The sequence below is a fragment of the Leopardus geoffroyi genome, chromosome A3 (genome assembly GCF_018350155.1).
Source record: "Leopardus geoffroyi isolate Oge1 chromosome A3, O.geoffroyi_Oge1_pat1.0, whole genome shotgun sequence".
Classification (NCBI taxonomy): Eukaryota; Metazoa; Chordata; class Mammalia; order Carnivora; family Felidae; genus Leopardus; species Leopardus geoffroyi.
The window spans coordinates 105,652,118-105,678,085 of record NC_059336.1 but is presented as its reverse complement, the minus strand read 5'-3'; the positions used below and the strand labels follow the sequence as shown (position 1 = coordinate 105,678,085).

The window sequence follows — 25,968 nt, the reverse complement described above, 5'->3', positions numbered from 1 at the left end:
TTTCCTACCATGTACAACAAACGAGAAACAGAGAAAGAAAAAGCTACACAGCCAACAGTGACAGAAACATCACACACCGTGATCCCAAAAGCAAGTCTTTGTGAGGCCCAGCTCCACTGGGGTTCTAGAAAATCCCTCTTTCTGCACCGGCTGGTTTTAATAAACTTCTGGGACTTATGATCAGAAGAGGTTTGGCTCACACAGAAGTCAGCAGAGTCTGTTCCAGAGAAATCAGCCACATGGACCAATGACATTTACAGCATTATCAAAGAGTACCTGGACATATGTGGGCAAAATATCCGAAAAGATAGTTGACAAAAAAAAGAAATAAAACAACTTGAAAAATGAAAGGATTTTAGGGGCACCTGGCTGGCTCAGCTGTGGAGCATGCAACTCTTGATCTCAGATTGGTAGTTCAGGCCCCACGTTGTGTATAGACATTACTTAAAAATAAGGAGCACCTGGGTGGCTCAGTCGGTTAAGTATCTGACCCTTGATTGCGGCTCAGGTCATGATCTCATGGTTTGTGAGTTCAAGCCCCACATCGGGCTCTGTGTGGACAGCAAGGAGCCTGCTTAGGATTCTCTCACTCCTCTCTCTGCCCCTCCCCTGGTTTCTCTCTCAAAATAAATAAACTTAAAAAAAAAAAAAGGATTTTAAAAATTAAAAATAAATTTTAAATAAAGATATTCAACATCACTCATTATAATAGAAAGACAATGTAAACCAAAGAAACGTTACCACTTACCAGGATGGCAAAGACAAAATTTGATACAGCATTTTGCTGGCAAAAGGGAGGAGGAACAGGCACCCTCATCACAGCTAAACAGGAACAAACACCAGCACTATTCTGTTAGTAAGGAGTAGCTATCAAAATTGGAAACACATCCCCTTTGCCTTAGTCTCACTTTTAGAAATTATCCTACAAATACATTCAACAATATGTAAAATGAGATGGAAAGGTTATATATTAAAGCAGTGTTTATAAAAGCAAAAAACTTAAGACTAAATACCCATCAAAAGGAGACTAGCTAAATAAACTATGGTGTGTTCATAAAATAGAATATAATTCAGAAAAATGAGGCAGAGAACAAGTTCCAGACTATGACTGACTAGTAGGAATGTATAGTACCATTTAGGCAAAAATAAAACAGGCAGAGAAGGAAAATGCATCCGTATGTAAAAATAGAACATATCTGAAAGTAAACAGAGGAAACTAGGGTAGAGAAAAAAACAAGGTAAGCATAGAAAGCATCTTGTGCGTCAGAACGTACAGAAAACACACAAACACGGATGGGGCATGTCAAAAGGACACAGAAGCAAAGTCTGGGCTGAATTTAAGCACTGGAATGATTAATGACAGGGATGGTTATTATAGTGAATGAGGAAATTACACTAAAGCTTCTTAAAGGAGTGGGGGTAACCCAGCTTCACAGGAAAATGTCAACAGTGTAGAAGGAATGACAGACTACAGAATCACTTTTTTACAACCACCTTAAGGAATAAATGATTCAGTCAAGAATCACCAAGGACTACTATACTGGGTACAACACTGCCGAGGACAGGATATTCCCAGTCTCAACTACCATCCCATAGATTACTTACTAGTTACAAAGGGAAAGGGTATCTTATCAGGGAGAAATCTGACAACAGCTGAATTAAGTTATCCTAACTTCAAATTGCCAATAATGGGACAAACTGGTATCGAGTGCCACTTGATATAGTAAGAATACATCGTATATGAAGAATTCCTGACAAAAATGTTTTAACTTCAACCCAATCATAAGGAGACAGTAAGACAAATCCAAGTTGAAGGATGTTCTGCAAAACACTGCCCTGAACTCTTCAAACTCTTTGATGAAGGGCACTGGGGGCTACTCTGGATCAAAAAAGACTAAAGGGACATGACAATTAAAGACAATGTGTGATCCTTGAATGGATCCTGAAACTAAAAACAAAAGTTAACTAGCACTGCTGGAAGAAATGTAAAATGATAAAGCTGATTTAGGAAGTCTGGCAATTCTTCAAAAAAATAAACACGGAGTTACCATATGACCCAGCAATTCCACTCCTAGGTATATCCTAGGCATGTACCCAAGAGAAATGAAAACATAGGCCTGTTCAAAAACCTGTATATCAACTTCCATCTAAGCATATTCATAGTAGTCAAAAGTGGAAATAACCCAAATCCATCAACTGATGAATGAACAAAATGTGGGGTGTCTATACAATGAAACATTATTCAGCCACAAAACGGAATGAAGTTTTGACACATGCCACAACATGGATGAACCTCAAAATCATTACAATGAGAGAAACCAGTCACAGAAGATCACACGTTAAATGATATTTATGGGGCACCTGGGCGGCCCAGTTGGTTAAGTGTCTGACTTTTGATTTCGGCTCAGGTCATTACTTCACAGGTTTGTGAGATTGAGCCCCACATCGGGCTTAATGCTGACAGTGTGGAGCCTGCTTGGGATTCTCTCTCTCTGCCACTCTTGTGCGCTGGATCTCTCTCAAAAAAAAAAAAAAAAAAAAGATATTTACATGAAATACCCAGAAAAAAATAATCTATAGAGACAGAAAATAGAGATCAATGGTTCCCTAAGGCTAGGAGGTGGGGTGGGGAAGATGAACAACTGCTAACAGGCACAGGCAGAGAGCTTCCTCTTAGGGTAATGAAAATATTTAAAAATTGATTGTGGTGATGGTTGCACAACTCTGTAGATGATAAAAACCACTCAACTGTACACTTTAAATGTTTTTGAGAGAGCAAGTGTGTGTGTGCAGAAGCAGAGGGGGAGGGGCAGAAGTGGGGGGGAAAGAGAGAAACCTAAGCAGGCTCCACGCTCAGCATGCCCCAAAGGGGGCTCAATCCCTAAGACCCTGGAATCATGACCTAAGATGAAATCAAGAGTGGGACTCTTGGGGAGTTTGGGTGGCTCAGTCGGTTGAGCATCCAACTTCCACTCAGGTCATGACCTCACCGTTCATGGGTTCAAACTCCATATTGGGCTCTGTGCTGACAGCTCAGAGCCTGAAGCCTGCTTCTCTCTCCCTCTCCCTCCCTCCCTCTCAAAAATAAGTCAACATTAAAAAAAAAAAAGACACTCAACCGAGCCACCCCGGCACCCCTGAATTGTACACTTTAAATAGGTAAATTGGGGGCGCCTGGGTGGCTCAGTTGGTTGAGCGTCTGACTTCGGCTCAGGTCATGATCTCATGGTTCGTGGGTTAGAGCCCCACATCAGGATCTGTGTTAACAGCTCAGAGCCTGGAGCCTGTTTCAGATTCTGTCTCCCTCTCTCTCTGCCCCTCCACTGCTCAAGCGTTCCCTCTCTCAGAAATAAACAAACAAAAAAATAGATGAATTGTATGGTATGTGAATTATATCCCAATAAAGTTATTTTTAAAAACACAACTATAAAGGATACATCATTGTGATACCTGGGAAAATTAAATATAGAATATATATTAAATAGTATTGTTATCAATGTTAATCTGAGTGTGGCAACTATGTTATGATCATGAAGGAGAATGTCCTTATTCTTAGGAGACACTGCCTAAAGGAATTATGGCTGAACTATTACAATTGCATGGCTTAATCTTAAATGATTCAGCAAACAACAAATGTATTTACGTACATTCATTGTGTGCCCACCATTTGTCAGAGAGCAAGAAAAGGCAAAGGTGGCAATTATTGCTAAGTGAAGGATATACTGTGTATATCATACTATTCTTTATAATCTTCCTGTAGTCTGAAAGTTTTCAAACTAAAAACTTGGGGGAAATACCAGAGAAGAATACAATTTAGATTTGTATAGGCAAATAAGGACTTCCTAGCCAGTGAGGATGCTAGTGTTTATTTTATCCTTAGTAAAAGGTCACTCTTCTTTGCTATGGCAAAATACAGACTACCACTTTCTATAAAATAAAATCCCACCTTTTCTCAGCATTAATATAGGGTATGTGAAATCTACCAATTGTGACAGCACAGGAAATTAATGTCTAAAGAACTGTGTATTACAGGCACATTTCACGAAGGGGCAAGCCGGTTTCTTACAAGGAACCATATGGTAATCATCAATATGCCATTGGCCTATTACTTGACTTTGAGGAACTACTTTGTAAAGATTATCTGGTGCCCAATTAAAAAGAAAGAAATTAGACTCAGGTTTAAGATGCCTCTGGTTTTCTGAAAGTATTCTGAAAGGTCATTCAAAAGAACTTCAAAATTTATATTTTTCATTCATGTATTTATTCCACATTCAAAATAAATTACAATTTAAAGCCATAACATTTTGAAAAGGTAAAGGAGAATCTGTGTCACAGCTGCATTAATAAAACACACTGCTCTAAAGTGCAACACTAAACAGGTGTTCTCTGTTCCCAAGGTGGAATAAATACATAACAATTACAATAAAATTTCACTAGTGATCGGAGATGAGGCAAATAACCCTTGGAAACAAACTGCCCGATGAATAGAGGCAGGCAACAAATAATTTTTCTTAACATTTTGTCACAGAAGGAAAAATCCCTAAGGTGTCTACTAACTCAAACTCCTGTTTCATGCTCCTGGCCTTGGCTTCTGTCTTCCTTCCTCAGTCACATCCAAATCCAGAAAGGCTTCTGCACCCCATGCTCAAAAACACCACCATAAGTCCCTAAGGATCTCCGCACAGACTGCTGTTAATGAGCCTGTGTGCAACCTTCATCCAGAACCTCCAGGGAAATCAGGAGCTCAAAGAGCAGCAGCATTTCTTTAAACAATAGTCTTAACTATCCAATGAGCTCTGATGGACCATGTGCATTTCATAAACAAACCAAAATACGGCCTTAATATCTATTTTTCTGGGAAAATGTTAAGTAAACCATTCAAGTAAAAAAGAAAATGTTTACACAACAATGAAAAATGAAAATTCAAAGGGTTTATGCCAAAAAGCAAACCAGTCCTCTGCAGCCTAACTCATTTGTTTTTGGGCTGCGAAGCCATGTAGAGAGCAATCAGGCAGTAGATGGTCCCTCCCACTGTCAGCGCCATGGTGGTCCGGTACAACATTTGGTCAGGCAGGCCTCGTTTCAGGTGGATGGGCACACCGTCGGACTTCTGGAAAGCAAGGATTATCAAGGACATGGTTAATAAGAAGACTTTACAGTTTAGGCTAACAGGTCTTCATAACTAAGCCATCAACACACTGCAGGGGAAAAACCCCCAATCCCTTACAATCCTGACTCAACAGTGGTGTACATTTTCTTAAATACGCAGCTAAAGCTTGGAAGGCCAAAGTCATTCTCCAAAATGGGGCCTCAGGAACCTGCATGCAACAAATTTCAAGTTTCTAAGGAATTTATCATATATTGCTTAACTAGGCCAGTCGCACTGGTGAATTTCTTTTAAAGGCAAAAGTAACCCACAGCTAAATGACAGCAGGCACAAGACATGCTCCACATTTAGTTTGACTTCTGATCATTAGTCAGTGATGTCTGAGCACACCAGGTCGGTTAGTACGCTCAAGTCATGTTGTATTCAGTTTCTTTCCATTAAGCTGGTAAACCCTTGTTTAAAAAGAAAAAGACTCTAGGGGCACCTGGCTGGCTCAGCTGGTAGAGCACGTAACTCTTAATCTCAGGGTTGTGAGTTCAAACCCTGGGCCTGGAGCCTACTTAAAAAGATAACAAAACCTTTAAAAAAGAGAGTCTCCATAAAATGTTTAATCCGTTATTTTGCACAGTCTCCAAACTCCCTCCCCCACTATAACTCAAGACTCCAAATGCCCAATCAAGTCTTATTTATCAGATTAAAAAGGGATTAACCTAAAAAAAAAAGAAAAGGGATTAACCTGACCAAAAATCCCCAAGCCAGTCCTGAATCTGCACATATTTCTGAGGATATGGGAAGCTACCTTCTAGCAACAGCAATAACAAACACTCGCTCCCACGGCACCAGATATGCAGCCGGGCCACTGACCTCTCAATTATCTGTATGTAGATTAACATTAATAATATTCTGAAATCCAATTCCGGCTGCTCTCTGTTGATCAGCAAACCCAAGAGAGCCTCTTCTAACAGCTCAGTGAATTTTAATATCAAGCAAGCAAAAACAATTAGAAGAAAACTCATTGCCAAAATAACAAGTCATTCTCTAGTGTCTCCTCTAGTGTTTTCTCTCACCTGGAAAAGCTTCTGCAGCTCAGGAACTTTGTTCTTCCCAGCATAATCATATGCAGTAAAATCAGAACTCAGTTTGGTGGGTGTGGCAAATATAATAGGCGGTGCTTCTGTGGAAACCACAGGCCTTAATCCCTGTAAGAAAAAGGAAAATGTCAAGTTGAAAGCATGTCTGGGCATATGAACAACCTTCAACAAGCAGGCTATCTGGAATCATGGAGGCAGTCATTCAACCACACAAGAGGGAAGGAAAGGCTCTCCAAGTTTGCATTACAAGGCCTTTAATTTTAAGATTTAAAGTCCTTAAACTTTTAACAAAACACTTTCCCACAGCAAACCCCATCAAGAATTCCCTGCCATTAAGATGGGGGTTTGAGGTGAGGGAGAGAGAAGCAAACAATCACAAAAGCCCAATCTGAGCTTCCAGAAAACCTATTATGTCTACCTTCCTATCAAATCAATAAAACATTTTTAAGATTTTTATTTTTGAGAGCGAGAGCGAGCGAGAGAGAAAGAAAATGAATGGGGGAGGGGCAGAGGGAAGGAGACACAGAACCCAAAGCTGGCTCCAGGCTCTGAGCTGTCAGCACAGAGCCCAATGTAGGGCTCAAACTCAAGAACCGTGAGATCATAACCTGAGCTGAAGTCAGATGCTTAACTGACTCTGCCACCCAGGTGCCCCTCAATAAAACATTTTTAATCTGTATGAACTTTTGGCTACATTTCAAAAGGGACCTGGCTGTCCCTTTTCTCCTCTGAGTGAGCTGATGTACTAACACAGGATTTCTAACCCCAGAGTAGACTTCAGAAACTTTCCAGACACACTGTAAAGAAAAAGCCCAATCTGGAAGAGCCTGCAATGGTAAGAGACTTGTCTTTCAGGACCAGAAAAAAAAATTAGAGCAATTGAAATTTCCGGCATTAATAAACCCATAAGTTAAAAAACAAATAATAAAACTTAAGGAAACTTCAATGTTCTCATCTGTGACACGTATACAAAAGTAATAGCATCTACCACTGAAAAAACAGCATGAGATAATAAATACGTGCTTAACATTGAAATTTTTTTTTTTAATTTTTTTTTTTCAACGTTTATTTATTTTTGGGACAGAGAGAGACAGAGCATGAACGGGGGAGGGGCAGAGAGAGAGGGAGACACAGAATCGGAAACAGGCTCCAGGCTCTGAGCCATCAGCCCAGAGCCCGATGCGGGGCTCGAACTCACGGACCGCGAGATCGTGACCTGGCTGAAGTCGGACGCTTAACCGACTGCGCCACCCAGGCGCCCCAACATTGAATATTTATAGTCAATAAATATAAACAGAATGAGACTTGGGAGTTAACACAGGTTTGCTATTAGCAACTCCCAGAGCCATATGGATAGAAGGACCCACAGGCTTAAAAAGAACTTAAAGGGGAAGAAAAACAAAGTACTGTTACAGGCTATGCCAAGTAAAAGAAGCTAGTCAAAAGACCACAGATTATATGATCCCATTCATATGAAAGTCCAAAGCAAGAAAACCTAGAAAAACAGAAAGTAGATAAGCAGCTGCTTAGGGCTGGGGAATAAGCAATAGGGGGGTGATAACCGCAGGTTATAGGTTTCTTCTCAAGGGCATGAAAATGCTCTAAAATTAATGCGGTAATGGTTGCACATGGTTACACTAAAACACTGAGTTGTACACTTTAAATGAGTGAATGTATGGTATGTGAATTATATTTCAATAAAGCTATTTAAAAAAAAAGGGAACCCAAGGGAAACTCTGGTTTTCTATCTGATGGAGTAAATCTACAGTGGCAAATACAGATAAAGATGGTTCTCCAAAATAACCTGCACATTAAGATAGGAGCTAGAGTTACAAACCAATAAAACACATCCTTTTATATTAAATTCTAACTACAAAAAATAAAAACTTAAAGTTAGGAAGCAGAGTTCAAGCCCACCCTCTTCTGTTTTACAGATGAAGGAGGAAAAAAAACCCTTTGCTCAAATTAACATAGGTGTCAGACCCCTGGTTCTTGATCTCTTCAAAGAAATATAAATTTACCTATAACTGACAAGACCTAAAGATCATATTATTGAAAGCCTCAATGATACTCCTACAGGTAAGCATTAGGATCAACAGGGCAACAAAAAAGTATTAAAGCAAACTTGGGTTTCGGTCCTAGACGGCAGCATGGAAAGACTCACCTCCTCCCAGGAACACACCAAATCTACACCTACATAGAGAGCAATTCCTCCTGAATAAGAACTGAAGGCTGATTCAACAGCTTCCACACAACAAAGGATAGCGTGACCACACAGAGAACAGCTGGAGACAGAGATGGGGGGAGGGGGGTGTTAACAACAGAAATGTAACAACAGGAATGTAACAACAGGAATCCCACCCTGATAGGAGGAACTGAAGTAGGGAGGGATAGCACAGATAGGCCTGCACAGATTCACCCAACCTGAGCCATGGCAAAAAAAAAAAACAAAAAACAAAAAACCGCACACACACAACAGTATAAACAGTAAATAGACTGTGAGTGAAGGAAACCCATTTATTAACCCTAGAGCAAACTACTAAATGGTAGGGGAACTGTTAGAACTCTCTTTGGTTAGAAGGTGCTAGCAAGCACCATTATGTTCCCCCCTCTACCTTGATAGTGCAGATGGGAGCAGGCACTCTAGCCAGCCTGTACCCTCTAGCCCCAGGCCCTAGCCCACACACCAGCTGCAGGTGTCCCCCACCACATGCACCTGCCTCACTTCCAACGGTCCCACCAAGGCTACCCCAGCCTGCACCAACTACAGCCCTAGCTATCTCACTAAGGTGGCCCAGGCGAGAAGCACCCTGGGACACCCCGGGCCTGCATCTGCTTCAGCTCCAGCCAGCCAGCCAGGGTACTTCCTACGCAGAGCACCCCAACCCATACCTGCCCTACCAGAGGCTCTTTCAGCCATCCCACTAGGGAGAGGCCCAAGGCAGAGAGCGCTCCCACCATCCCACAGGGAATGTGCCCTGTGAATGTGCCCTCAGCCCATGCCCACTACAGCTGTAGCCAAACAAAGCCACCAGGCACACACAGTCTATACAAGGCACATTCCTACACAAAGCTACCCCTTTAAGACTGGAGAAGGTAACTGTTTCACCTAATTCATAGAAACAAACATAGACCGTCAAACAAAATGAGAAAAAAGAATACATTCCAAAGAAAAGAACAAAACTTCAGAAAAAGAACCCAAAAAAATGGAGATAAGCAATCTACCTGATAAAGAGTTCAAAGCAATGGTCATAAAGATGCTCACCGGAATTGAGAAAGAGTTTAAGAGAACTCAAAGAAGAACTAGGAAAGAACCAATCAGTGTTGAAAAATACAGTAACTGAAATGCAAAACCAGTAGAAAGAATCAGCAGATTAGAAGATACAGATAAGCAGATCAACAATCTGGAAGACAAAGTAACAGAAAGCACCCAAGCTGAACGGCAAAAGGAAAGAATAAGAAAAAATGAGGATGGGGCACCTGGGTGGCTCAGTAGGTTGAGCACCTGACTTCAGCTCAGGTCATGATCTCATGGTTCACGAGTTCAAGTCCAACATCTGGCTCTATGCTGACAGCTCAGCCTGGAGGCTGCTTCAGATTCTGTGTTCTCTCTCTCTCTCTCTCTCTCTCTCTCTCTCTGCCCCTTCCCCTCCCCCGCTCACACTCTCTCTCAAAAATAGAAACATTAAAAAATAAAAGAAAAAAATGTGGATAGGTTAAAGGGACCCATATGACAATGTCAACTGTACTAATATTCACATTATAGGGGTCCTGGAAGGAAAAGAGAGAAAGGGGCAGAAAAGTTATTTAAAGAAATAACAGCTGAAAACTTCTCTAACCTGGGAAAAGCAGACATCTAGGTTCAGGAAGGAGAGAAAGTCCCAAACAAGATGAACCCAGGAAGGTCCGTACCAAGACACAATAACAACAAAATGTCAAAAATTAAAGACAGAATCTTAAAAGGAGCAAGAGATAAGCAACTAATTATGTACAAAGAAAACCCCATAAAGGCTATCAGCTGATTTTCCAGCAAAATCAGTGCAGACCAGAAAGGAGTGGCACAATATATGCAAAGCATTGACTGAAAGGAAAAACCCTATAACCAAGAATGCTCTACCTGACCAGATTATCATTCAGAACTGAAGGACAAATAAGAGTTTCCCAGACAAAAGTTAAAGAAGTTCATCACCACTTAACTAACCTTAGAAGAAATGTTAAAGGGACTTTAAGTGGAAAAGAAAAGGCCACAACTAAAAGAAAATTATGAAAGGAAAAAAACTTCACTGGTAAAAACAAACATAATAAAGGTAGTAAATCAATCACTTATAAAACTGGTATGAAAGTTCAAAGACAAGAGTAGTAAAATCAATTACATCTAAAAAATTTGCTGAGGGGTGCCTGAGGGGCTCAGCGGGTTAAGTGTCCAACTCTTGATTTTGGCTCGGGTCATGATCTCACAACTCGTGGAATCAAGCCCCATGTCAGGCTCTGCACTGACAGCATGAAGGCTGCTTGGGATTCTCTCTCTACCTCTCTCTGCCCCTCTCCTCCTCCTGCTTGTGTTCTCTCTCAAAATAAATAAGTATTAATAAAAAATTCATTGGGATGCCTGTGTGGCTCAGTCAGTTAAGCGTCCGACTTCAGCTCAGGTCATGGGTTCAGCTCAATCTCACCGTTCATGGGTTCGAGCCCCACGTCAGGCTCTGTGCTGACAGCTCAGAGCCTGGAGCCTGCTTCAGATTCTGTGTCTCCCTCTCTCTCTCTGCCCCTCCCCTGCTCACACTCTGTCTCTATATCTCAAAAATAAACATTAAAGAAAAATTTTTTTAATTCACTGATAGTCACAAGATAAAAAGATGTAAAATATGACATTATACACATAAAACATGGGGGAGGGTTTATTATGTAGTGCTTTTAGAATGTGTTTGAACTTAAGCAACCATCAACTTAATATAGACTGCTATATACTTAGGATGTTATATATGAACCTCATGCTAACCATACACCTATAAAAATCCAAAAAGAATAAAAAGAAAGGAATCCAAGTAAAACACTAAAGTCATCAATTACAAGAGAAGCAAGTAGAAGAAACAGAAAACCTACAAAAACAATAAGAACACAATTGACACAACAGCAATAAGCATAAACCTGGCAATTACTACTTTAAATGTAAATGGTCTAAATACTCCAATCAAAAGACAAGGTGACTCAATGAATGAAAAACAAGACCCATCTATATGCTGCGTACCAGAGGCTCTTTCAGTCCTAAAGACACATACAAACTGAAAGTTAAGGGATATAAAAAATATATATATTCCCCACACAAATGGAAGCAAAAAGAAAGCTGGGATAGCAAACTTATGTCAGACAAAGTAGAATTTAAAACAAAGACAGTAAAGGGGCACCTGGGTGGCTCAGATGGTTAACTGTCCAACTTGAGCTCAGGCTAAGATCGTGTAGTTAGTGAATTCGAGCCTCACATTGGTGTTTGTGCTGACAGCTCAGAACCTGGAGCCTGCTTCAGATTCTGTGTCTCCCTCTCTCTCTGCCCCTTCCCCACCCATGTGAGAGCTCTCTCTCTCAAAAATAAATTAACATTAAAAAAATTGTAAAACAAAAATTCTAATAAGAGACAAAGAAGGGCATTATATAAAGGGATTAATCCAACAAGACGATGTAACAACTGTAAATATCTATCCATGCACCCAACACAGGGGCACCATATACAGAGCAAATAGTAATAGGCACAAAGGGGGAAATTGACAGTAACACAATAACAGCAGGGGACTTTAACAACCCATCAATGGATAATTGCTTACATCAATGGATAAAGCATCCAGACATAAAAATCAATATGGCTTTGAACAACATTAAACCAGACAGACCTAGCAGATATATATAGAATATTCCATCCCAAAACAGCAGAATATACATTCTTTTCAAGTGTATGTGGAACATTCTCCAGGACAGATTACATATTAGGCCACAAAACAAGTCTCAATTAATTTAATAAGACAGAGCATCTTCTCCAATCACAACAGTATGAAACCAGAAATCAATTACAGGGAAAAAAATGGAAAAAAAACAAAAACATATGGAGGCTAAACAACATGCTCCTAAACAACCCATGGGTCAAAGAAGAAATCAAAAGGGAAATTTAAAAATCCATGGAGAAATGAAAATGGAAACAATGTTCAAAATCTCTGGGATACAACAAAAGCAGTTCTAAGAGGGAAGTTTATAGCAATGAAGGTCCACTTCAAGAAACAAGAAATATCTCAATCTTAACTTTACACCTAAAGGAACCAGAAAAAGAACAAAGACCAAAGTTAGTAGAAAAAAGAAAATAACAATTATAGTAGAACGAAGCTAAACACAGACGAATAGTAGAAATAAGTGAAATGGGGACTAAAAAAAGATCAATGAAACTAAGAGCTAATTCTGCAAAAAGATAAACAAAATTGATAAACCTTTAGCCAGACTTACCGAGAAAAAGAGAACTCAAAAATCACAAATAGAAGTTACAACTGACACCACAGAAATACAAAGGATTATAAGAGACTATTATGAAAATTATATGCCAACAAGCTGGACAACTTAGAAGAAATGGATAAATTCCTACAAACATGCAATTCTTCCAAGACTCAATCAGGAAGAAATAGAAAACCTGAGCAGACCAATTATTAGCAGTGAAAGTGAATCTGTAATAAAAAAAAAAACCTCCCAAGAAAGAAAAGCCCAGGACCACATGCTTCACAAGCAAATTCTACTAAACATTTAAAGAAGAGTTAAGGGGCACCTGGGTGGCTCAGTCGGTTAAGCATCCGATTTTGGCTCAGGTCATGATCTCTCAGTTCGTGAGTTCGGGCCCTGCGTCAGGTTCTGTGCTGACAGCTCAGAGCCTGCAGCCTGCTTCAGATTCTGTGTCTCCCTCTCTCTCTCTGCCCCTCCCCTGCTCACACTCTGTTTCTCTTTCTCTCAAAAATAAAATAAACATTAAAAAAAAATAATAAGAGGGGCACCTGGGTGGCTCAGTCAGTGAAGCATCTGACTTTAACAGGTCATGGTCTCGCGATTCACGAGTTCAAACCCCATGTCAGGCTCTATGCTGACAGCTCAGAGCCTGGATCCTGTTTCAGATTCTATTTCTCCCTCTCTCTATGCCTCTGTCACTGTCTCTTAAAAGTAAATGTTAAAATTTTTTTTAAATAAAAAAATAGTAAGAAAAAAGAGAGTTAACACTTATCTTTCTCAAATGATTCCAAAAAACTCTTCCAAATTCATTCTACAAAGCGAGCATTACCCTGATAACAAAACCAAAGACAATACAAATTTTATGTATATAGATATAGAGAGAGATATATAGATATATCTAACAGTCCAGTATCTCTGATGAATACAGATGCAAAAAATACTCAACAAAATTAGCAAACTAAATTCAACAATACATTAAAAAGATCATTCACCACGATCAAGTGGGATTTACTCCAGGATGCAAGATTGGTTTCATAATCACAAATCAAAGTGATACACAACATTAACAAAATGAAGGATAAAAATCACATTATCACCTCAACAGATGAGAAAAAACATCGGACAAAACATCGGACCCATTCATGATAAAAACTCTCAACAAAGTGGGTTTAGAGGGAACATACCTCAACATAATAAAGACCATATATAACAAATCCACAGCTAACATCATACTCAATGGTGAAAAGTGAAAGCTTTTTCTCTAAGATCACGAACAAGACAAGGATGTCCATTTTCACTTTTATTCAACACAGTATTGGAAGTCTTAGCCACAGTAATCAAACAAGAAAAAGAAATAAAACATATCCTAATTGGTAAGAGAAAAGTAAAAACTTTCACTATTTGCAGCTGACATAAGAAAAACCCTAGGGGCACCTGGATGGCTCAGTCAGCTGAGTGTCTGACTCACGATTTCAGCTCAAGTCATGATCCCAGGGTGTGAGATTGAGCCCTGCTTAAGATTCTCTCCCTCTGTCCCTCTCTCCTGTTCATGTTCTCTCTCTAAAAAATAAAAAAATTAAAAAAGAAAAAGAAAAAGGAAAAGAAAACCCTAAAGGCTCAACCAAAAAACTATTACAATACCTGTAAAGTTGCAAGATACAAAATTAAAGAAACCTGTGGCATTTTGATATCTACTAACAATGAAGAAGCAGAGAGATTAAGGAAACAATCCCAATTACAACTGCATCAAAAAGAATAAAATATCTAAGGAATAAATTTAACCAAGGAGGTGAAAGACCTGCACTTCAAAAACTATTAAGACAGTAATGAAAGAAATTGAAGACACACATAAATGGAAAAATATACCAGGCTCATTAATTGGAAGAATTCATACTGTTACAATGCCCACATAACCCAAAGCAACCTACATATTCAATGCAATCCCTATCAAAATACCAGTAAGATTTTTCACAGACCTAGAATAACCCTAAAATTTGTATGGAATCACAAAAGATCCCAAATAGCCAAAGCAATCTTGAGAAAGAACAAAGCTAAAGTTATCACAATCGCAAATTTCAAGATATACTAAAAGCTACAGTAATCAAAACAGTATGGTACTGGCACTAAAACACAGATCAACAGAACAGAATACAGAGCCCAGAAATACAACACTGACACTTATATGGTCAACCCTACAACAAAGGAGACAAAAATATACAATGGGGAAATGAAAGTCTCTTCATTAGTGTTATTAAAACTGGACAGCTACATGCAAAAGAATGAAACTGGGGGCACCTGACTGGCTCAGTGGCACAGCACGTGACTCTAGATTCTAGGGTCATGAGTTCAAGCCCTACACTGGGTGTAGAGCTTACTTTATTGTATTTATTTTTTTAATGTTTATTTTTCAGAGAGAGACAGAGCACGAGCAGGGGAGGGGCAAAGAGAGAGGGAGATACAGAATCCAAAGCAAGCTCTGGGCTCTGAGCTGTCAGCACAGAGCACGATGTGCAGCTCAAACCCATGAACTGTGAGATCATGACCTGAGCTGAAGCTGGACACTTAACCAACTGAGCCACCCAGGTGCCCCTAGAGCTTACTTAAAAAAAAAAAAAAAAAAAAAAAATGCTTTTGACTTTTGGCGGAGAAGGTGAAGGTGCAACTGTTTTTGGTCACCCCAAATCTGGGTTCATCCAGCCACCTTCACCAGGCCACCTAAGTTCAACCATAATGAGATCAAAGTCATATATGGAGGTGCACCGGTGGGAAAGTTGATGCCATGTCTGCCCTGACCCACAAAATCAGCTGCCTGAGTCTGACTCCAAAAAAGGTTGGTGATGACATAGCCAAGGCAACTGGTGATTGGAAGGATCTAGGGATTACAGCGAAACTCACTATTCCAAATAGATAAACCCAGATTAAAGTGGGACCTTCTTGCCTCTGCTGATTGTCAAAGCCCTTGAGGAACTACCATGAGACAGAAAGAAGCAGAGAACTATTAAGCAGAGTGGAAATATCATTTTTGATAAGTCTGTCAACACTGCCTGACAGATGTGGCACCAGTCTTTAGGGGCGCCTGGGTGGCTCAGACAGTTGAGCGTCCAACTTTGGCTCAGGTCATGATCTCGCGGTCTGTGAGTTCGAGCCCCACATTGGGCTCTGTGCTGACAGCTCAGAGCCTGAAGCCTGCTTCGGATTCTGTGTCTCCCTCCCTCTCTGCCCCTCTCCCGCTCATGCTCTATGTGTGTGTGTCTCTATGTCAAAAATAAATAAACATTAAAAAAAAAAAGCAAAAATAAATTGGGACTACGTCAAACTAAAAACCTTTTTGCACAGTGAAGGAAACCAACAAAACAAAAAGGCAACCTACTGAATGGGAGAAGATCTGTGCAAATGATACATCCAGTAAGGGGTTAATATCTAAAATACATAAAGAACTTATACAACTCAATACCAAAAAAAGTACAGAAGACCTGGAACACACATTTTCCAAAGACGACTTACAGACGGCCAACAGACACATAAAAAGTTGTTCAGTATCACTAATTATCAGGGAAATACAAATCAAAACCACAGTGAGATATCACCTCACACCACTTAGAATGGCAAGTATCAAAAAGACAAGAAACAACAAGTGCTGGCAAGGATGTAAAGAAAAAACAAACCTCTGGGGCGCCTGGGTGGCGCAGTCGGTTAAGCGTCCGACTTCAGCCAGGTCACGATCTCGCGGTCCGTGAGTTCGAGCCCCGCATCGGGCTCTGGGCTGATGGCTCAGAGCCTGGAGCCTGTTTCCGATTCTGTGTCTCCCTCTCTCTCTGCCCCTCCCCCGTTCATGCTCTGTCTCTCTCTGTCCCAAAAATAAATAAACGTTGAAAAAAAAAAAAAAAAAAAAAAAAGAAAAAACAAACCTCATCCACTGTTGATGGAAATACAGACTGGTACACCCATTATGGAAAACAGTAATGCAGGTTCCTCAAAAAATTAAAAATACAAATACCATACAAACCAGTAATTCTGCTTCTGGGTATTGACTCGAAGAAAACAAAAATGTCAGTTCTAAAAGATAAGTGCACCCCTATGTTTACTGCAGTATTATTTACAATAGCCAAAATACAAAAACAACTTAAGTGTCCACTAATAGATGAATGGATAAAGAAGATTTGGAATAATATTCAGCCATAAAAATGAGATCTTGCCATTGGCCAACAACCTGGATAGGAATGAGGGTACTCTAAGTGAAATAAGTCAGGCAGAAAAAAACAAATACCATTATTATTCTACTTAAGTGTGGAATCTAAAAAATAAACAAAAAATATACACAGACCCACAAATACAAAGAACAAACTGGTGGTTGCCAGAGGGGAGGGAGATCAAGAGAATGAAAGAGGTGAAGGAAATAAAGAGGTACAAATATCCAGTTATAAAATACATGCCAGGAAGATGAAAACTACAGTATAGTCAATAATGCCATAATCGCTTTGTAAGGTGACAGGTAGTAAGTACACTTACTGTAGTGAGCACTTTGTAATGTATATAATTGTGAAATCACTACGTTGTATACACCTAAAACTAATATTGTAAATCAACTACACTTCAATTAAACTCCCCCCTCCAAAAGTAAACTTGGTTTCTATTTCTTTGACATAGTCACACAAATGGGAATTATCTGCACTGCATTCACTCACTCAGCACATATTACTGAACACTTAGTGAAAATACACGATGAAGAAGACAGATACGATCTCTGCCATTATGGACATTAATGTTATGGAATAACAGCCACTAATTATCTACTGAGCCCTTGTTATACACCCAGCATCCTGTCAAGCATTTCACAGCATCATCTCATTTAATCCTGCCAGCAAAACCTACCAAGATGTTACTGTTTCTATTTTATAAAGGAGAAAACTAGATCAGAGAGGGCAACTTGCCTAAGAGCATGTTGCAAAAAAGATGGAGTTTAGTGCCAAAATTCAGGCCTCTCTAAAGTCCAGAGACTTGGTTTGTTTTCTGCTTTTTAATTTTCTTTTTTAACATTTATTTATTTATTGAGAGAGAGAGAGAGAGAGAGAGAGAGAGAGACAGAGTGAGCAAGCACGCGCACGTGCGTGCGAGTGTGAGTGGAGGAGGGGCAGAGAGAGACAGAGAGAGAGTCAGTCAGTCACAGATTCAGAAGCAGGCTCCAGGCTCTCAGCTGTCAGCACAGAGCCTAATGTGGGGCTCGAACTCATGAACTGTGAGATCATGACCTGAGTTGAAGTTAGATGCTTAACCAACTGAGCCACCCAGGCGCCCCTGAAAGACTTGGGTTTTTAAGTATTCCACTACCTGCCCCCACTGCCCCTCTCAACCACTGCTTAAAAGCAATAATTCATGTAAAGTTTGCTGAGTAAGCCACTAGTCTAAATTTAGTAATATAATACACTCAGACTCACAAGGATTCAGAGATGGGAAGAGAGGCCCTAACTACTGAGATAAGAAGGCAAAAAAGGATCGCTCTTTGAACTGAAAATTTTAACATGTGAGCTCTGTATTTTCTCCTCTAAGGATTTCTCCTTGAATGCAAAAATTGAAAAATCCTTTATACCAAGCATCTCCAAAAATGGTTTGAAATTAAATTCTTGTTTTGACAGGACTAATGTGGAGCATTTTTAGAAAGGATTATACCTAATTGCTCAGTGTTTGTTCACCCATCAAGTGATTCAGAACTACAGCAGCTGTTGAACAATATCTGAAAACAGGAGTATCAACCATCTGAATGGTTTTAAATAATTCCGTATTTCCATTTAGAATACTGTAAAAGTTTGGAATATAGAATTTTAAAATTACCTATAATCCCATTACCTTATCCCATCAACCATTATGAATTGTATATTCTCCTCCAATCTTTCTTCATATGCATATTTTAACATCATAAAATTCTACATCCTCAGAATGCTACAAAACCTTCATGAATATTCTTCACATCAACCCTGTAAATAAGGTATTATCAGCCCAAGATACAGATGATTAAAACAAAGCTCAGAGATTCCATTAGGAAGGTGGGATTCAAACCTACACAATTTTATTATACCATACAATCAATAATTCAACTGTCCTGGCCCCACCAATAAAAGGAATGGACATTCATCTATCTGTCATTAAACCTCCTAACAATTTAAGAGCAGTCAATGTTTCCAATGTTTCAAGGCAGCTGGACAAGACTGACACTGGGGTTCTCAAGAGTGGACTTAATTAACCAAGAAGCTGTATTTACAGGAAAGTAAATCCCTTCATGCATGCCTCTTCCAGGGTTGCAGCTGTCCCAATATAGAATTAGGAGCCTCCCCATCTGAAAACTGACAACAGCATAGTTACAGGTTTTCTGGCCCAAATCCTTGGAATCATTCTTAATTCTGCACACACACTGTAAATCCTTATGGCTCTACCTTCAAAATCTATTCAGAATCTGACGTCTCACCCATCTCCACCAATGCATACTCTGGTCCAAGCCCCTGGATTTTTTTTCTTTTTTTTTTTTTTTTAAGTTTACAGAGAACAAGATCAAGGGAGGAGCAGAGAAAGAGGGAGATTATGACCTGAGCCGGTGTCAAGCCTCGAAGGCTCAACCAACAGAGCCACCCAGGTGCCCCCAAACCCCTGGATCTTTATGACACCCTCTTAACTGCTCACCCTCCTTCCATTTCCACACTTGCTACCCTGCATTCTACTCTTAAAGCAGCAACCAGTGATTGGAGAGATCACTACTCAGCTCAAACCTCTCCCAAAGCGTCCTATCTCACTGAGCTAAACCCAAAATTACTACAATGGCTTCCAGGGCCACGTGAGATGCACCCTTCAAACCCCACCACCCCGCCACCAACATCATCCCCTCTCCACCCCAGCCCACTAGACAAGCCCCTTAAATCTCCCAGGCATCAGGCATTGTTCCCTCTACCTACAATGCTCTTCTCTAGGTATCCACGTGGCTGGCACCCTCACCTCCTTCAGGTCTTTGCCCATATGTCACCTTCTCAGTGAGACATTCCCTCACCACCCTTTTAAACTGCATGTCCTCCCACTTACCCTCTTTCTCCACAGCACTTATCAGCACCTAGCATATTGTATTTTACTTTGTTTACTGTGTCTCCCCGACTGCAATGGAAGCCCCATGAGGGCAGGTTTTGTTCACTGCTCTTACTTTCCTAGACTTAAAAAAGCAAAAAGCACATTCAATAAATATTTGTTGCAAGTATAAATAAGCTATAGCTTCACAACAATGTAGACTTGAGTATTTCAGAACCAAAGTCATGTAAACCAAATCAGCACTTGATGGCAGAGCCTCCCATACCTCCCACGAAGAAGAAAACTAGTGAATGAATGCTGTTCTTAAAATAGTGGACTGTAGACCAAATGGAAATCACAGGTTTTGCTGTTTTTTTTTTTTTATTTTTTTTTTAATGTTTATTTTTGGAGAGAGAGAGAGAGAGCACAAGCAGAGGATGGGCAGAGAGAGGGAGACACAGAATCCGAAGCAGGTTCCAGGCTCTGAGCTGTCAGCACAGAGCCTGACGCAGGGCTCGAACTCACAAACCATGAGATCATGACCCAAACCAAAGTCGGACACTCAACTGACGGAGCCACCCAGGCGCCCCGGTTTTGCTTTTTAATAGCAAATCTCTTAGCTATTTACACAATCACTACCCCTACAGTTAAAACCATTCAACCACAACCACTTAGCAGTTGAATTCTCCTTAGTTTAATTGCTCCAAAATAATTTTTTTTAAGATTTTATTTTTAAGTAATCTCTACACTCAACACAGACTGAAACTCACAACCCCAAGATCCAAGAGAGCCAGCTCCACCAAACGAGGCATCCAAGGGCCCCTACCACTTGCTCCAAATTTTTAGAGACGTACGCTTGATTTTTTTCCCCCTGAAGTTGACTGGCCCAAGTTTCCCTTTTGCTCTTTTAGGTTTGAGAAAGAGAAGAAATAAGAGAATTACCCAATTTTTCTTTTTAATTTTTAGGGGCACCTGGGCGGCTCAGTCAGCTAAGCGTCTGACTTCAGCTCAAGTCATGATCTCACAGTCTGAGTTTGAGCCCCGCATCGGGCTCTGTAATGACAGCTCAGAGCCTGGACCCTGTTTCGGACTCTGTCTCCCTCTCTTTCTGCTCCTCTCCTGCTCGTGCTCTTTCTCTCAAAAACAAATATTTAAAATTTTTTTTAACTGATAGAAGAATCAAGTTTCAATCTGCAGTGACTCAAGTTGTTCCTAACTGCCAGCTAGATATCACCACCTCCATGTTTCCCAGACACGTCACACTCTGCAAGTCCTAAATTCACCCAGTTTCTCACAAATCTATTCAGGAGCCCCCTGTTTTTAAGGACAGCACCACCCTCCTCTCATTACTGTCATCTCAGAGTCCTCCTTTCTCATTTCCACAATCTCCCTCATCAGTCACTAAGTCCTTATCTCCCAGACGTCTGTTTCTCCTTTTCCCACTCAGAAGACCCTGAACTATTCTATGGGTATAAGAGGCATCCCTAGCACTGCTCTCTCCCAGTAGACTAACTTTTCGAAGCACAGCTCTGGTTATGATACTTGTTCCTCCATCATAAACCTTCATGCAACTAAAGGTAAGAAGAATGTCCTTGTTCCAACCTCTGGATAAGACTCTACCACAACTTTCTGCATCAAACTGCTTTGCAAATTCCTATTTGTTTCTCACAAAATTAAGTCCTACCATCCTAGACCCTTCATGACCTATCTCCACCTACCACAGCTAAACTTACTACTCAGTGATTCCCCTGCAGCAGCCCCCACCCCATCACTCCCACAAGTCCCTTTACCTAGAAGGTCATCCTGCCCTCTTAATTAGAAGAACTGTTGGGTCATAAGGTAAACACGTTTCTTTTTTCTTTTTTTTGATTTTTAACGTTTATTTATTTTTGAGAGAGAGTGAGTGTGCACACAAGCGGAGGAGGGGCAGAGAGAGAAAGAGAGAGAGACATAGAATCTGAGGCAGGCTCCAGGCTGAGTTGTCAGCACACAGCCCGACACGGGGCTCGAACCCATGGACTGCAAGATCATGACCTGAGCCAAAGTCGGACACTTAAATGAATGAACCACCCAGGCACCCCAAAATGTTCACTTTTTAAGAAACTACTGGACTGTTTCCAAAGTGGCTGTGTGGTAGGGTCCCCTCCCTAAGGAAAGAAAAAAACCTCAAGGCAACCTGACCTATACGCACAAATGACAACATCCCTCACGACCTTGTTAACAGGCGACCACTTAATCAAACTACATGTTTGTGTGTCACCATATATGGGAGACAAAGAAGTAAAAAACGTCTTAAAAAACTATGCCACGTGGCATTCAGGGCTCAGTGCTGAGTACAAACCCAACTGAGCAGTGTCGGCAAGAATAAAGTTGCTTCCTGGAAAGAAAAGCCTTGGTATCACCACCCCTGTGGGAGAATCCTGCTACAGCTGAATCATTTTACATTCCCACCAGCAATACGGTAGGGGTCCTGTTTCGCCATCCTCACTAACACCTGTTGTCTGTCTTCTGATTTTAGCAGGTGTGAAGTGGTATCTCACTGTAGTTTTGATTTGTATTTCCCTAATGACTAATGATGTTGAGCATCTTTCCGTGTTTATTAGCCTCAATTTATTTTGACATAGGACACAAAAAGGAAAATACTTTTCTATCAACCACTGGAAAATACAATTACTTATCAAATTGATCTACCTGTACCATTGTAGCAAACTAGCCTTTCTATTCCACGTTATTCAATGCATGTTAGCTTATTCACTTTAGGTAATACTGAGAGTTACAAACATATACATTTTACATTGTTAACGTTTCCAGGAAAGGAAAAACTAAAGTACTCCTAATTACCAAAGCCAGAACACCTGGTTTGGGGGTGGGGGTGGGGTGTGTGCCTGTCACAAGCACTCTGAAATCCATAGATAAAGTCTACACAGTATCACTTCTTTCAACATGGCTTAAGAAATCCTTGGGCACCTGGGTGGTTCAGTCAAAGAGCTCTTGATTTCCGCGCAGGTCATGTTCCCAGAAACCTGGGATAAGCCCGCATAGGGCTCCGCAAATAGCGGGGAGCCTGCTTGGGGTATTTTCTCTCTCCCTCTGTCTCCATCTTCTCCTCGCCCTTGCTCGCGCTCTCTTCAATCAATCAATCAATCAATCAATCAATAGGGGGCGCCTGGGTGGCTCAGTCAGTTGAGTGTCCAACTTCGGCTCAAGTCATGATCTCACAATTCTTGAGTTCGAGCCCCCGCATCAGGCTCTGTGCTGACAGCTCATCTTCAGATCCTGTCTCCCTCTTTCTCCGCCCCTCCCCTGTTCGCACTCTGTCGAAAATAAACATCAAAAAAAAATTTTTAATAAAAACAAATAAAAAATTTAAAAAACTGATTTAAAAAAAAAGGAAATCCTTAAGTGACTAAGAAGCATGAAGCCTGCTTGGGACATTCTCTCTCACTCTCTCCTTCTGCCCCTCTCCTCCACTTGCTCACGCTCTAAAAATAAATAAATAAAAACAGATCCAGGGGGAAAAAAAGGAAATCCTTAAGTGACTAAGAAGTTTAAATTCTCAAGAGAAACACAATTTAAGAGGTGCTAAAAATCTGAAGGCCCTATCTGTACCACATGCATTTCAGAGTAAAAATCTCTGCTAATTTCAGGGTAATCTCTGAGAGCTAATTTCAATATATGCTGGGGCACCTGGGTGACTGTTGGTTAAGCATCCAACTTCGGCTCAGGTCATAGTCTCACGTCATGAGTTCAAGCCCTACATCGGGCTCTGTGCTGACAGCTCAGAGCTTGGAACCTGCTTGGATTCTCAGTCTCCCTCTCTCTGCCCCTCCCCTGCTCGTACTTTATCACTCTCTCAAAAATAAACCAAAAAAAAGTATGGAAGGACAAAAAAACCTTATAAAAGAGTAGCATGTGGTTCCACTTCCCTGAAATTCAGAAACATGCAAAACTATTTATAAAAGTCTGAATAAGGAAGGGAACTTCCTAAGGGTGATGGAATGTCCTATATGTTAACAGGGCTGGAGGTTACAGTGTATGCATTTGTCAAAACTCATTACACTGTAACATTTAAGATGAGTGCGTGAAAACTACGTCTTTTGAAACAAATATGATAGAAATGGCTATTCCCCTGTAACCTACAAAATAAATAAATCCCTATGGACAATTCCTTCTTTGACCTCCTTTGATCTTTCTTTGACCCAATTTGGCAGTCAGTGACACCACCAGGATGATTTCCCTTCTAATCTTGGTTTGTTTTTTTCAAAATGTTTATTTTTTAGAGAGAGAGCACGAGCAGGGGAGGGGCAGAGAGAGAGGGAGACAGAATCTGAAGCAGGCTCCAGGCTCCCAGCTGTCAGCACAGAGCCCAATGCTGGGCTTGAGCTCTTGAACCTCAAGACTACGATCTGAGCCGAAGTCGGACACTGAACCGACTGAGCCACGCAGGCGCCCCACCTGGTTTGTTCTTTTCATAAATTTTCCTCCTCTACCCTCCGCTTCGCATTTCTGTAGCCTAATCATCTTCCCACCTTTCTTCCTTATATGCTCTCTGGATGATCCCCTCCCCACCACAGATTCTACCAATTACGGGCTGAAGACACCCAGCTCTATTAAACTTCATATTCATAAATCCAGCTGGTACCAAACATGACATCATCAAATGGTCAACATTTATAAACCTGGACCCTTCCTCCCGAACCCCACACTCCCTCCAAAACTTGCCCTTTTTCCCCTCTCTACCCTAGTTAACATTAACAGCACATCCAATCTTAGACTGAAATTACTCTTAAACACCTTCCCCACTTAGACAAGCCGCTGTGTCCCCCAGAAAAAGGAGGAAGTAACATAATAGAGCATTCTTTACACCCCACCTAGGATCCTTACCATTCCCGTCGTTTTCCAACTGCGTATTTCACGAACCGTTCCCACACTACTCCATGAGGATAAGGAATATGATGGTATCTAACACTCAACTTCTGGAGAATAGCTACCACTTATCAAGTACCAACCACCTGCCAAAGACTGCCAGTCATTTCATTTAACCTGTAGCAAAGCTGCCCTAGATGAAACTAAGCTCACGATAAAGTAATCCTGGGAAAGGCCATAAAATCAAGGCATCAAAGCCACGATGTTAGCTCATATTAAGAGTCTACAACCGAAGGGGGACCTGGGTGGTTCAGTCGGTTAAGCTCTTGATTTCAGCCCAGGTGATATCTCACACTTGTGAACTGGAGCCCCCATTTGGGCTCTGTGCTGATGGTATGGAGCCTACCTGGGATTCTCTCTCCCTCTCTGCCCGCGCTCTCTCTCAAAATAAATAAGTAAACTTAAAAAAAAAAAAAAAAAGTCTACCACTGAGACAAACTTCAACTGGCAAAATGTGAATGAAATTGGAATACTTTTTAGACTCAAATAACGGCCATCAACCATTTCACGGTTGGGAAACGTTAAGGTCGTTACACGTAACTGCCCAGGCTCACCTGGACATTTGAAAGAACCCATTAGGTCTCTTAATTCTGATCCTACAGCCTCTCCTGCCCCTATGGCTTCCCTCGGTGCTGTCATCCCAGCTCTCCAATCTCATGCTTTGATGAGGCTTTTGGGCTACACGGGGTGGGGTAAGCAATGGAGCACCGAGGAGACCAAAAGCGAGACCTCCTTAAAAACGACAAAGCCGAACTTCGGGGTCGCATTCTGGGCCACGCCGACCCCACAAGCCACCCCGAAGACCCAGAAGCAGCGACCTCGGAGGTCACCTTGACCCCAGCTGAGTGCCAGGCCCAACTTCCGCCCCGGGCCAGCCCCGACGGGGAAGCAGCTACAGAATTAGGAGCCTTTATGGCCTCCGCAAGATGTTGACAGGCGCCGGGAGGGGTGGTGCCGAGCTAAACCGAACCGCAGGCAGAAACCCCACCCGGTTCCGGCGCCACGACTGCCTGGCACAGAGGCTCGGGCAGCCACTTTTGTCCGAGAGGGCCTGGAGCTACCTGTACCTGAGGGCTGTAAGCGTCGGAAGCCCATGTTCCAGTCAACTTCTGCGTGAAGCCACTAAACTTGTAATACATGACGCCCGGTGACCGGCTACCCGCAGCCGGTGCCTGCGCGACTGCCTCAGAGAAGGACCCTGCCTTCCCTGCCGTACGCCTTAAGCTTCAGCCCAAGGACCCTGCGCCAGGAGACGGGCTGCCCGGATATCGCCTAATTTATAACATGCCCGCTTCAGTATATCAGGGAAGAGGAAGCCGGAGTCTC

General features: G+C 41.3%; 1 protein-coding gene across 1 annotated transcript; it reads right to left on the bottom strand.

Annotated features, from left to right (window-relative positions):
- Nucleotides 1-4,238: 4,238 nt before the first annotated feature.
- LOC123581184 (cytochrome c oxidase subunit 7A-related protein, mitochondrial) lies at nt 4,239-25,882 on the bottom strand. The gene is made up of 3 exons (XM_045447018.1): nt 25,710-25,882; nt 6,175-6,306; nt 4,239-5,110 (listed from the first exon to the last, which is right to left on the bottom strand). The coding sequence occupies exons 1-3, from the start codon at nt 25,779-25,781 to the stop codon at nt 4,970-4,972; spliced, it is 345 nt and encodes a 114-aa protein (XP_045302974.1). The 5' UTR covers nt 25,782-25,882; the 3' UTR covers nt 4,239-4,969.
- Between the last annotated feature and the right edge of the window lie 86 nt (nt 25,883-25,968).